General features: G+C 40.6%; 1 protein-coding gene across 3 annotated transcripts in view; it reads left to right on the top strand.

Moving 5' to 3' along the window:
- Positions 1–13,449, top strand: part of KCNN2 (potassium calcium-activated channel subfamily N member 2) — a 24,778-nt gene extending 11,329 nt beyond the window's left edge. Inside the window, exons 3-4 of one of the 3 annotated variants that reach the window (XM_068271679.1) lie at positions 7,806–7,911; positions 11,083–13,449. In XM_068271679.1, the coding sequence (XP_068127780.1) occupies positions 7,806–7,811 (6 nt within the window). In that variant the 3' untranslated portion in view covers positions 7,812–7,911; positions 11,083–13,449. Of the gene's footprint in view, positions 1–7,336; positions 7,433–7,805; positions 7,912–11,082 lie in introns of those variants that run through there. The other 2 variants (XM_068271678.1, XM_068271677.1) reach the window with 2 other exon arrangements.
- Positions 13,450–14,219: the final 770 nt, after the last annotated feature.

Here is a 14,219-nt window from a genome sequence, read left to right as displayed (position 1 = left end):
TCCACCCTACCTCCCAAGCCCGCTGTCTAGGCGTTACTCTGGACTCTGAACTTTCCTTTACCGCCCACATCCAAGGTATTGCCAGATCCTGCAACTTCCACCTCCGCAACATCTCCAAGATCCACTCCTACCTGTCCCCTGACACCACTAAACTCCTTATCCACGCCCTTGTCATCTCCCGCCTAGACTACTGCAATTCTCTTTTATCTGGCCTCCCCTCTAACCGTACTGACCCACTTAAATTGGTAATGAATGCGGCAGCCAGACTGATACATTCTTCTCACCGCAGCGCCTCTACAACTCCGCTCTGTAAAGCACTACACTGGCTCCCCATCAGCTTTAGGATCAATTTCAAAATCTTGTGCTTTGCCTACAAATCAGTGCACAAGACCTGCCCAACCTACTTCTTGATCTGGTCCACAGGCACATACCAGCCCGCCCCCTCCGATCCTCCAATGACCTGCGCCTAGTCGCACCTCGCATAACTCAGTCACACGCACGATTGCAGGACTTCACCAGGGCCGCCCCTACTCTCTGGAACTCTCTCCCACCAGCCATCAGACTCGCCCCCACCTTTAATTCCTTCAAACAAGCTCTCAAGACTCACCTCTTCACGCTTGCATACCCCCCTACACCAGCACCATAATATATTCTGTTAGACCCCCTCTCAAAAGACGCACCTATTGTCTCCACCCCACCCTTTAGATTGTAAGCCTCCGGCAGGGCCCTCCTCCCTAACGTATCTAGCTTGATTATGCAATCTTAACTCGCAACCACCCCTCTTGTAGACTCGAACAGTCTCTATTTTGACCTATGACACTGTATTGTTATCAAATCATTTGCATGATCTTGTTTTGTTGTGAGTTTCCGTATGTTCTACCTGTATGTTAACCCATTTATCTATTGTGCAGCGCTGCGTAAGATGTTGGTGCTTTATAAATACAATAAATTATATATATATATATATATATATATATATATATATATATATGTGTGTGTGTATATGTATATATTTGTATATATATATGTATGTATGTATGTATGTATGTATATATGTATATATGTATATATGTATATATGTATGTATATACATATATACATGTGTGTGTGTGTGTGTGTGTGTGTGTGTATATATGTATGTATATGTATATATATATATGTATATATGTGTATATATATATATATATATATATATATATATATATATATATATATATATATATATATATATATATATATATATATATATATCCGTGTTTCTGCAGATGCTCCAGTAAACATCATCTAGCTTCCGTGAGTGAGAAAATAACATGAACTGATCCAAGTACAAGTGTTATGGGAGCGACTCTTCATTCAGCTCTCTAGTCTCAATGGAATTACTTAGTACCAGTGCAAGAGTCATTCCCAGTACAGTAAAAGATTGCATCAGGGTAGTGTCTAAAAAAAGGCTGCATGAAAAACAATTACAGTCTGAGTTCGGTTTCATTGATGTGTTTTATTGTGTATTTAATAATATGTAAATCTTTATGGAAACATGTAGTTCCTGTGCGGTTTGTATTATAATTCATGGAAGCTTGTTGGAGGTATATTGTTAGACTATCACTACAAGATCATCATTCGACTTTACCAGTGGTTGCAGGATAGCAAACCTGAACTGAGAGGAATTTGGAGGTTGGCATATTTATTACCTTTTCAACAATGCAGATTTCCTGGCTGGCCTGCTTATCCACTGCCTCTAATACTTTTAGCCATAGACACTGAACAAGCATTCAGATCAGATGTCTATGACAAATCTGACAAGATTAGCTGCATGCTTGTTTCAGGTTTGGGATTCAGACCAGAAGGACAGCCAGGCAACTCTTATTGTTTAATAGGAGCTAAATAAGGCAGCCTCCATATCCCTCTCAATTCAGATGTGCTTTAAAGAGTTCTGTTAGCAACAGGTAACTGAAAAAAACAACACTGTGTTCACACATTGATGCAAACAGTATTAGTTTTATCCGTAAGTACCATAGTTTTGCACATCACTGTGCAATGCAGTATTTATAAGTCAGTGTAGTAATAATACATTACAGTTATATGGCCATATTGATTAATCTCTGTTAAAGAAAACCTGAACTGAAAATTAAAAGTCAAAATAAACATACACAAGTCACACTAAGGCCTCGTTCACATCAGGGCCGTTTCTGTGCGCTTTCCACAGCGCACTGCCCTGTGCGTTCAGCAAGGTATTGATTTTTCCATGTAACTAAATGTAGCTGGTTCACATCTATGCGCTGCGCTGAGCAGCGTTACAGAAACGTAGTGTTGCAGGCATTTCTGTGCGTTGAGCTGTAAAGCGCACAGCAATGCAAGTGAATGGGTCCGCTTTTTTAGCGCATAGAAGCGCGTACAAGCGCATAGAAGCGCATGCGTTTTTTACCCCTAATTGGAGAAAAAAATACATTTACATACAAAAACAAAGTTTTATTGACAACTGCTGCTGCTACAGTAAACAAAACGTGCTTTAAAGAAGCGCAGCGCAACGCACAGAAACGCGGACTAAAGCGCGCACAAGCGCATGCGTTTTTTACCATGCGCTTTAACACGTTTTTCAGCGCAGCAGATGTGAACGAGGCCTTACCTACCGTGTAGTCTACTCCTCAATCTCTTTCTCCTGTCCCGCATCCTGTTTGTCCTCTGTGATCAAGGGATTTCTCCGTCCTCCATTTTGAAAATGGCCATTACCCCATAACAGCTTCCTGGTCAGCACACTGTTAAACTGTAACATCGCCCACTTGAGCCATAGGAAAACATAGACATTACTTGGCACAGCAGTTGTCCTCTCAGCTATAACTGACAGCAACTGATAAATAACTGACAGCAACTGATATATTTCAGTTGTGACAAAATGTTGTCAGAACTGGAAGGGATCATTGTCAGAAGAAAATGGTGAGCTTCTGAGCGGAACTGATGGCAAGGTAACTATGTAATGTTCATTTGAAGTTACCTCGTGTGTTTTATTTTAAATAATTTTACTCAGTACAGGTTCCCTTTAAGGTTTTGCTGAAGGAGGAGAACCAAAATGTATAGGGTACTTTCAAAGTAACACTGGATAAAGTTGTAGCGTATTACTTGGAATATGTAGTGGAAAGGTTGTACAAGTAAACAAAACAGCATTGCACTTAGATAAAAAAAATTAGTTTTGGAATACTGTTCAAAAAAGAACAGAAAAAATGCAGTCATTGGATGGAGCATGCAGATTACTGCTATCTTTTAGGAAGAACACTGTTCCCCAATGATGTCAGCATTTCCTCATATAGTGCTGCAAGCCACACCCACTTCCTTCCACCCTCATGAGACATTTAGCCAATCAGAAGTTACAAATGCAGTCACCTTAGGTGTTTGCATGTGCACAATTGCTTGTGGCAAGCAGCTTTGCTTTCAAAATCAATGATTGGCCAGTTGGGAATGTGCAAGTTTCTTCAGGTCTTTTTTTCAGTTCAAGGAATGTACCACACATTCCAGCTGGTATTGGTGATGGTGACATAAAAAGAGAATGGCTGGTGCTGACAAGTTTAACTTGGCCCCATAACCGCCAAATGCCTCAATCAGCCGTTTGTCTTTAAATAGAAACTCCGACCAAGAATTGAACTTTATCCGAATCAGTAGCTGATACTTCCTTTTACATAAGAAATCTATTCCTTTTCACAGATAGATCATCAGGGGGCGCTGTATGGCTGATTTTGTGGTGAAACACCTCCCACAAGAAACAAGAAAAGTACATACTCTTGGCAGTTTCCTGTCTGTGAACCTTGCTACATTGTAGGAAATAGCTATTTACAGCTGTTTCCAACTGCCAAAAAAACATGCAGCAGTTACATCACCTGCCAACAGTACAAATGTCACCATGTAATAAATGTCAAAAAGTAAATCAGGGATTTAAAAGATTTTACAATGGGCAAACACTGACAATGGCCTCAATTCACTAAGCTTATCTCTTGTCTTTAATAACTCTTCTAGAGTTGTTACCATGGTGACAAGGCATGTCGTATTCAGGAAACATTTTACCTCAGGCAAGCCTAAAGTTAACTATTCTGTCTTTAAGTTAACTCTCCAATCCTTAAAATAACTCCAGAGTTAACCACTTAAAGAGGAGCTGTTAAGTATAAGGTCTCAGAGAAAATAAACACATATATCAGTAGCTAAATATAGGCTGTACTTACATTACATAAGCATTTCACTGTCCATGTTTGGATTTCACAGAAGTTTTATATAGTATTTGCAGAGAATGATGCTCCTGACAGCTTATGGCAGGTTACATGTTTGTCTGTCTTGTATGAAGCCAATTGTGTCGTCATGTCCTGCCTGCTTCCTGATCACAGAAAAGCTCGTACTGAATAACACTAGTTTGCAGTGAATATTAATGAGCCATGTGGCTAGGAACAATAGCGGACTCCTGCAGTGTACTCTGCCGGGAGATTTATCAGTGCTGTGGCTGGACTGAGTTACATGCTATTGTTACTTGACCCTGTAACTTCTGATTAGCAGCCGAGGGGAGAGCCCCAGAATGCTTTGCAGTATGGTATGCGGCTTGCGTCTGCTTGGGAATAACAGCTTTGCTGATAAACACACATCAAATGTAAGAGAGATTTTTATCTTCACTAATGCCTTTTTGGCTTCCTTCTAAACTGTTTAACACAGGAGAATAGAGGTTTAAATTAGCTTTTGTAGCCTGACAGTTACTCTTTAAGGACCAGGGTATTTTCTTCTGATCGGTGCTGCGTGGACTCTCCAGCCCGCAGCACCGATCAGGAAATAGCCAGGGCGATCAGACTTCCCCCCCCTTTTTTCCCCACTAGGGGGATGTCCTGCTGGGGGGGTCTGATCGCCGCCGGCTACCCGCACTTTCCGGGGGGGGCTCTTCAAAGCCCCCCTCCGGAGCGCTTTCCACCCTCCCCGGCTTTCCCTCCCTCTCCCTTACCCTGTGAGTGGCGCAGGACGGAGTTCCGTCCTGCGCCTGATAGGATAGGCTTCTGCCTATCAGATGCCGGCGATCCCCGGCCAATCAGAGGCCGGGGATCGCCGATCTACGTCACGGCGCTGCTGCGCAGCAGCGCCGTGTGATGTAAACAGCGGGGATTTCTTCCCCGGATGTTTACATTATGCGTGCGAGCCGCGATCGGCGGCTCGCACACTGTTCACGGAGACAGTCTCTGTGAACTGGCATGGAAAGGCCGCTCGATTGAGTGGCCATTTCCATGCTATACCACTAACGACCCGCCGACGCCTATCGGCGTTAGGCGGTCGTTAAGTGGTTAAAGACAGGCTGTTAATTAACTGCGTGTGAAAATAACTACAGAGGAGGTAAATTAACTACAGAGAGGGTAAATTAACTACAGAGGAGGTAAAATAACTACAGAGGAGGTAACTTAAGGAGTGAAGAGATAAGATAACTCTCTTACTGTGTGGAGGTAAGTTTTTTTTTTTTCTCTTGCCTTATCTCCAGCATGATCTTAGTGAATTGAGGCCTAAATCATTTATAAATAATTATTGTAAAAATTAAGCACTTTTGTATCACATTATTTTCACGTGAGTTCCTCTTTAAGTGTGGTAAGTGAGTCCTTATCTAAACAGTGGAGCACTATAGGACAGTGTCTTTTTTTTTTTTTTGGTGAGCTATAAAAGTTTAGCCATTAAATAAATAGGTAATAGAGTTTGGGATGTTTACATTTTTAAGCTATTCGGTTTTTGTTTTTTTTTGTGTGTAAAGTCTTCAGCAGAGAAAATAGATAGCGGAACAGTTTATAGAGAAAGGGAGAGAACACTACAAAATTTTATAGGAATGTTTGTGTTTTACTTTACTGTAGATGTTGCGGTTTATGGCATGTTAGTACATATTTTGTGTATATAGCAGTATTCAGTTTCATGCTGTGCAGAACGACATACAGTATTTTCTCAGAATCTCATGTTTAGACAAAACAACCTGTTTGGAAATTTATTATTTGACATTGTAAAGATTTTTAAGTTTTCATTTTAAAGCATACCTGAACTCAGAAACACTTTGGATGACTTCCCCTCACAAAAACAATTCCTCACATATCTTTTATTTGCACATTGTTTTAAGAAGATAATGGGGCCAGTTTTTTTTCAGCATGGCGGCCACTTTTGTTATGAGTGTCACTTTGCTGTTATTCAGTGGCGCTTTAGCAATGACTGCCATATTTATAAAGGGGTGATAAATATCTGATTGTCACTCTGTAAAGGGTTGAAGTCGTTTACTGCTTTCATTATGGTGAATGTCATAGGGATCAAGGAAGACAAGTCGTGTTTGTATCAAGCGCCCTGTTGTCACGTTTGCAACAGAAAATGGTGGTAGATGACTGACTGCAATGAAAGCAAATCAGTGGCTACTTTTCAAATAATGGATGCAGATTAGGGCAGTTACACTACGGGACCACATTACTATTTAAATCCTTAAGAGCAAAGAGGTGTATTCAGCAAATGTCTCTGTGTGCAGAGAGCACGTGGCAATTATACCAGTTCTACTGATGGTGAGGTAGAACACGTTGTGCAATTATGGTTACCCACATTATCTCAGCAAAGAGTACGTTATCACTACTTGCACAATATCAAGATCCAGCAATGCTAAAATATTGAAAATCTTAATTCAATACATTCCAATTGATAACAACCATAACTTTTTTGAGATGGCTATAAAACGTTACTTGAAATACCCTACCAGTAGTTTCACTGTAGTGGGAGATTGTAATACTGTCACTAGACCTTTTGAAGATCGACATCCATGAACTCTAATGTAGTTTTTCTAACGATCTAACTACCTGTGACATTAGCTGATAATGATGAAACTTTATAGATAATTAAAAAATCTGTGGCCTATGAGACAATTGAGGACTCAATGTGTAATTGAGAGTTCACCCATTATTCCAATTCACACATCTCTCTATCTTTTTTTACAAACACCATGCTACAAAGTTTGGCATTTGACAATAGCAGAAAGCATTCTCGATGGGGTCCCAGGTTCAAATCTGGGCCAGCACACTATTGTCTGCATGGAGTTTGTATGTTATCCCTGTGTTTGCGTGGGTGTCCTCCTCCCACATGCAAGTAGTGATAACGTACTCTTTGCTGAGATAATGTGGGTAACCATAATTGCACAACGTGTTCTACTACATTAGGAGTTATAAGAAAATTCCTTTCACTGGCAAGAGTTGTCTAACATGCGATTTGAGTAGAAGCATACTTATGTGTTTATAATAAAAATTTGTCAAAACATGTGTTTTTATGTGTATTTTTTATGCAAATTTCCACATTCATTTTTTTTTAATCTCCATAGCAACTTGACACCACTATGACAATTTCCTATCCCTTCCATTTGTTCTTCCCATCCCTTACTTCCTATTTGTGTGTGCTTTGACTTTGTGGATAGAAGAAGGCAAGGAGAAAGGAGTGTGCAGATCATTTCTTCTATAAAAATGTATCCCTTTTTCTGGGATATTAAGAGATTATGTACCTTGGAATGCTGTTGATGATGCTGCTGAGAATGAGAAGACAAACAAAAAGAAGATCAGTGCATTGGCAGCATGAATATTGGGTCCACCCCACAGTACTGGAGAGGTCTACAAAAGGGCAGTTCAGTATGCTGTATGAAGATAGAAGAAGTCACACAAATAAATGTTATGACTATACTCTGATGTCTATTTCATTGTAAGTAAGCATAAAAAAGTATGCTTTATGTATTTTCCTAATGTAATAACAGGACTCAACCTAATGAAAAGCAAATGATTATTTTTTGGTTATTCCAGGTTTGATAATCTTCTCCAAAACAAACGTTAAAAATGACCAGAAGAGGCAGGATACATAGTTGAGACAAGAAACTTCTCTAGAGGAGCAGCTCCTAGTGACCCTGAGGTACAGACTGTGTTTTCTTCCTAAACTAGGACACCTCAACCACATTAGACAGACAGGGCCTTACCACAGCTTTCAAGTTTTCATATGGCAGACATTGGCTTTAAGGCACACATCTGTTAGATTGCACAGGTGACCTAGAAAACAATTGCCCATGTGGTAATCTTTGGGGATACTCTACAAAGGGGGTGAAGGAAGTATTTTGTGGAGTGGGAGCACTAGTGGCAGATTGTTCTGTTTACTTTGTCTTTGCTATATATTTTTGACTTAGCCTAATTATTTCAACATTCAGATCACCGTAAAAATAAAAAACATTTTCTCAAGTATTGAATTCGTTGTTACTCATTACTTTGAATATAGTGCAGTATACCTTGAAATGTGTTTGTCATTTCAGCATTGGCCACAATTCACTTAGCTCATCTCCTGTCTTTAATAATGATTCTGTGCTGTTTTTACTGTTATCACCATGGTGATAAAGCATTTAGTATTCACTAAGCAATTTACCTCAGGCAAACCTTAAAATAAGGATTCTGTCCTTAAGTTAAGTTAAGGAGGGATTTCTAAAGTTAAGGTTTCAATCCTCAGCAGCATAATTCTAAAGTTAAAGACAGGATGGTAACTTACAGAGAGGAATGCAAGTGTAAAGTGTGTGAGAAGTTTTCACCTGGCCTGAGCCGTTGTTAAACTGGAGCTGTCAGCCATACTATCTCAAAAAAACAACAACACATAAATAAGTAGATAAATACTTGCTCTACATATATAACATATGAATTGCACTGTCCACATTTTGATTACAGTGATTTTTCTATAGTAAAAAAAAAAGAGCGCATCCTTCTTCGTATTTTCCATTTTGTCTGTGTCTATCACGAAGCCAATCCTGACATAATTTCCTCCCTTACGCTGTCTGTGTATCATTGCCTACCCCCTCCCATTCTTCAGACACTCCCACCCAGCTCTGAAGTAGAAAGTGCATTGAGAAATATTAGCCAATCAGAGAGGAACAGAGGTGTGGGAGGGGAAAGAGGCTTCAGCCAATCAGGCTGCATTAGTTAATTCTGAGGGGAAAGTAAAGAAGAAAAAAAGAAAACCCAACATGCCCTGCAACTTCCTTTGTGGGGTAGATGTACCAAATAAGAGCCAGGGAAACTGGGGAATGATCTTTTTATAGAGAAGAAAAATAAACGTGATTTTTATCTTTTGGATTGCCTGGTTAGCATCCTTATTACTTGTTTACCAGATACAAATAAACAATTGATTTTTGATTTTATGACCAACTGTTACTTTTTAAAGGCGCAGTACGGTATTGTGTACGGGAACGCAAAGAAGGCTGTGCATGGCCAAGCCTGTTGGAGAAACGAAACTAGCTGGCAGCGTGGGACAGGCGCGAGTGACTGTGAGGGCACAGGATGGCTGCAGGGGGCTGTTAGAAGCCCCAGGTGAATAAAACTGATTTTTTTATTGAAGGCTTAAGTATGCCTTTAAGTGGAGTGTTATTGCAGGCTGAAATGGAAAGTGAAGCATTTTGAGCTGTAAGCTTTATTTTTTTTACTAGCTAATGCAGAAGGGGATCTGTAAAGAGAGAAATTTACACAGCTGGCACGCAGAGAGGGAAGGAGAGAGAAACACCAAGTATATATACTACACACACACACACACACACACACACACACACACACACACACACACACACACACACACACACACACACACACACACACACACACCCTGTTTCTCAATTCCTGGCTGTCCAACAAACATTCTTAATGGTTTTGGGTCACCCCCGAACTGCATTAGTATTTTGTTACACAGGCAAGCTGTAATCATCCTGGTAGCAGGAGGGGGTAACTGCAGCCTGCCTGTCTGTGCTCCTCCCCTCCCTATCTGCTGCATGTGAGGTTAACTACAGAGGTAATAACTTAAGGACTGGAGTGATAAGACAACCCTCTCACTGTGAAAACTTATCACTACATGTTAATAAGGCAAGCTTCTTTAGTGAATTAACACTTTAAATACTGATTGATGTGTTATAAGTTTTCACCTGCCTTAATAACACTGGTATGGTCTTGGTGAATTGCGGCCATTACTTTGACTATAATGTAATCACCAGATTCTGCTGTAGTATATTTTAAATCCACATAAGAGTGTGTGCTGTGCTTCTTATCAGGGCCGGGCCGAGGCATAGGCTGGAGAGGCTCCAGCCTCAGGGCGCAGTGTAGCAGGGGGCGCACAATTCATTCAGCTGTCATTCCTAATTGTGTATGAAGCATAAAGAAATAAGAAAAGGTGATACATAGCAGCGACTGCAAGCCAGATAACTAGATATTAAAGTGTTGGGGAGGTTGTGGGCCCTGTGGCCCTCTTAGTCTAATAGCAATCCGTGTGTGACAGTTGAGGGGGGCGGGATGGAGGGGCGCACTTTGGTGTCTCAGCCTTGGGTGCTGGAGGACCTTGTCCCTGCTCTGCTTCTTATATTTCTGCTGAATCTTCAATACAACATGGTGTATTAGTAAAGCGGTCTTAAGTGCTATGTACATAAACACAAAGGAGTTGTTTGCACCAGTATGGTTTTTGGTCAGAGCACAAAGTTCAAAGCTTTGTTCTGCTTCTACCCTTGTCACTCCAGCAAAATGGAATCGGTATTTTTGGGATTGGATGCCAAAAATGAGTATACAGTATAAAAGGGAGGGTTGTATGGAGGAGCTGAGTGGGAAGGTAGAACAAAAATGTTGGAGGACAAAATGAGACACAAAATTAGACACTTCTGCACACACATGTTGCTAAAGATCATAAAAAATATGGAGGGGGAGATGGCGTAACGTTACTTGGACAATGAACATGGAAGAGAGGGCAGCTTGGTCCTAAAGAGTAATGACCCTAGAAAGATTGCCACAAGATATTAGGACAAGGGGTGGCTTTGGTTTCAAGTCATTTGTATATTTATGATGTTAGAATGTATCATATGAACAAAGGAAATGACAACATACATTTGACCATCAAAGTAGGTTACAAGGAAGGATAATATGTCATAATGACAATAGCATGGTTTGAAGTTTCATTGGACCTGCTTCTCTCAAACTTTTTTGTTGTTGTCCAATTCTTCTCCACTCTTACTTCATTCTTCAACTGGAAAATAAAATAGATTTTTAATTTATCATTTTATTTTTATACCCACAGATTTCTTGCTACAGGACAGTCCTATGCATCATTACACTTTGCATTCCCTCTGGGAAAAAACATATGTAACATCATGAAGAACACTAGCAAGGTGTCAAGGAGACAACTTAAAGCCAACTTATGTACCAGACCGGAAAATGTGCAAAGACATAGCAGACAAGTTCTACCAAAAACATTTGATGGCTATTGCCAATGTTGCCTACAGACTGATCTATATAGAAGTTGGCTATATGGATTCATATGTGTTTCATAACACATATTTGTACACCTTCTTACAAGATGGAAGCCTTCACCAGCCGCTTCTTGAAACTTGGCTAGGAACAAACTCGTCTTCTTTCACCTAAATGTTAACCAGAGATGAGGCCTTCCGTGTGGCAAAGCACATAATGTGGCTATTTTCCTCTAGAAGTGTTTCTCACTCCAGAGAGAGTTTAATTACAGGCCCAGTTATGCACATTGGCTTGTGGAGTACACATTCGGAATTCGCAGTAACAAATGGGGAGTGCTCCACACATCTATTCACTTAAAAACTAAAACGGCTTTAGCGGTTATCAAGGCTTCTTGCACTTTACATAACTTCATCAGACATCGTGAAGCATTCAGTGTGGATGACATTTCTGGAGTGCCTCTCCAGAACATGCCAAGTGAGAATGTTTGCTCAACAAATGAGGCTCCCAGTAACCACGACAAGTTGGGCAACTACTTTTTTGTCAGCAGAGCAGAAGGGATGGTTCCTTGGCAAGAGCAATATGTTTAAATAGAGTTGAAGGCTACATTTATATATGTAGATTGTCCTGCACCATGAGAGCCAGGGCAGGACGATCACACTGCACCATTCCCCCGTGCATATTACGCTGCAGCAGAGTGTGCTGACAAGCCGCTCCTTTGCTAAGTGACGCACTTCCTGCTAGACAGGAAGTACATCATGGAAGTTTTGTCATTCTGAACTTGCGTGCTACACCGCTATCATGAGCAGGGATTCACACTTGCCGCATCCAGATGGACTTGCATTGCTGCATAATCTGTGCAGTAAGCATGGATAATGCGGCAAACGGTTTACAGAGTTTCTGGTGACCTTGCGTCAATTTCGCTACTTGCGCTGTACAGTGATGCCATAGTGTGCAAGTCCCATTAGACTTACATTGCCCTCATGATGAGCTGCGGTGGGGGAGAGTACTGTGGAGCAACAAGTGTAAGTGTGAAAGTAGCCTTATTAGTCTGTTGTTGATATATTAGTTTCTATTCATTTTTTTTGTTTATATTTCCTATATTACTTTTATAAAACTTGCTTTCCTCAGGGTTTCAACTGGGTCTATTGCAGGCAAATTACCTAAGGTGGGCGGATAAGTGTATTACCAAAGTGGGAAACCTACTAGATCTGAGGTTGCATAAATAGTTAACTTTTGCTGAGGTGGTCAGGCAATATGGCATTCCAACGGCAAACTTTCTGGCATAAGGACATGTTAGATCCTATGTAGGGGCACAATTACGGGAGATATCCACTATAGCCAACATCCTCCCCTTTGATACGTTTTTGAGACCTAATGGTGAAAAAATGTCCCTGTCAAAGATACAAAAGGAGCTAGCGGGTTTAGGGGCGCAAAAGCTGGCTATTAGGAACATGAGAAGCTGGAGTAAACATTTTATAGTACCAAATCTAGAACTTAGAATATTGGAGGGTAACAATTTGGTTAGACAATTGATCATCAGTGAAAAATGGAGAGAATCCCACCTGCTCATGATCTTTCAGGCTAAATATGCCTTTAATATAATGCATCGGGTACCGAGACCGGACTATGTAGACTATTGTCCAAAATGTGAACATAAGCACGCTGATATGGTCCATTGTATCTGGAATTGCTCGGTGATGCAAGGTTTCTGGGATAAGGTATTGAAATATGCCAATAAAATTGGACGATTCACCTCGCCAAAAGTGCTGCTTAATTCTTTTTTGAGTGATGATAATACGGTTAAGGTGCCCTACTTGGTTCATGTGATACTTATTTCTGCCAGAGAGGTGATTTACAATAGATGGATATATCCTACCCCACCATCTGTGTGGGATGTGAAAGAGGAGCTGAGGCATTTAATGATGCAAGAAAAACTTGATGCTAGTTTGATCAAGGAAAAAGGCACCAAGAAATTCTTAACAACATGGAAACCCTTTATACTGGACTCCTTTTCCTCTATGGAATTATGCAACATGGTGACTCCCTTCAAATTTACCACATGGTACCTTAAAGCACACATCGCGGGTACTTTAGGCCGGTTGGACTTCCGTGCATAACTAATGAACCATCATTGATGTTCCATAACTTTTCATTGCTGGTTTGAGGAACTGGGATCTTTTTTTGTATTCTTTTAGTTAGCGAGATCGGAGAGTGGACGGGGAGGTGGGGAGAGGGGGTGGTATGTATGGGGAAGGGGAGAGGAGGTGGGTGTGTTTGGGGAGTTTACCATGTAAGTTGTACAAGTGCTTGTTGCACAACCAATTACCTGTGTTTACCTTTACCAACCATGGAAACATTTACCTTTTTTAAAACCAATAAAAACACTTAAAAAAAACTTGCTTTCAATTCAAGATTTGTAATGTGCATTTATCTTAATTTATGGGTTTATTTGTTTTCCCAAAAAATGTACTTTTTTGCTGCTGCACTTTATTTAGCAGATCATCCCAGTGTGGGAAGAAAGAGGGACTCCTGTATGTCCACATTTTCTTGCAGTGATGATGGTCACTGTGTTTTTATCCCCTTTGTTACATGGGCAGGCGTGGGCCTGGATTATGATAATTGGGTCCTCTATGCTATATGTGTTGCTTGCCATGCTTCAGCTCATTTGGGACATTAACAGGAACAAGCATGTATCCCGGGAAATTTTATTAAACATACATGTTTGTTTGCTACGAAAACGTGATTATGCGCATGTGACATGTGAGACCATTGACTTCCATTACATGTGTTGCAGATGTGGAACAGTCTGTAGTGTCAGACTGCAGCAGTCTGTCTGATTTTTTTTAATCGGATCAAACCTGCATGAACAAAACACATACAATAGAAAATATGCCACTGAATTGCATTGCTTTCAATTGAATTGCAAAGTGAATCCACATGCAATGAAAATGGGCCTTTATGTCTATA

Source organism: Hyperolius riggenbachi, chromosome 1, assembly GCF_040937935.1.
Source record: "Hyperolius riggenbachi isolate aHypRig1 chromosome 1, aHypRig1.pri, whole genome shotgun sequence".
NCBI classification, from domain to species: domain Eukaryota; kingdom Metazoa; phylum Chordata; class Amphibia; order Anura; family Hyperoliidae; genus Hyperolius; species Hyperolius riggenbachi.
Note: the sequence above shows the minus strand (reverse complement) of the source record. Positions and strands in the feature narration are given on the sequence as shown.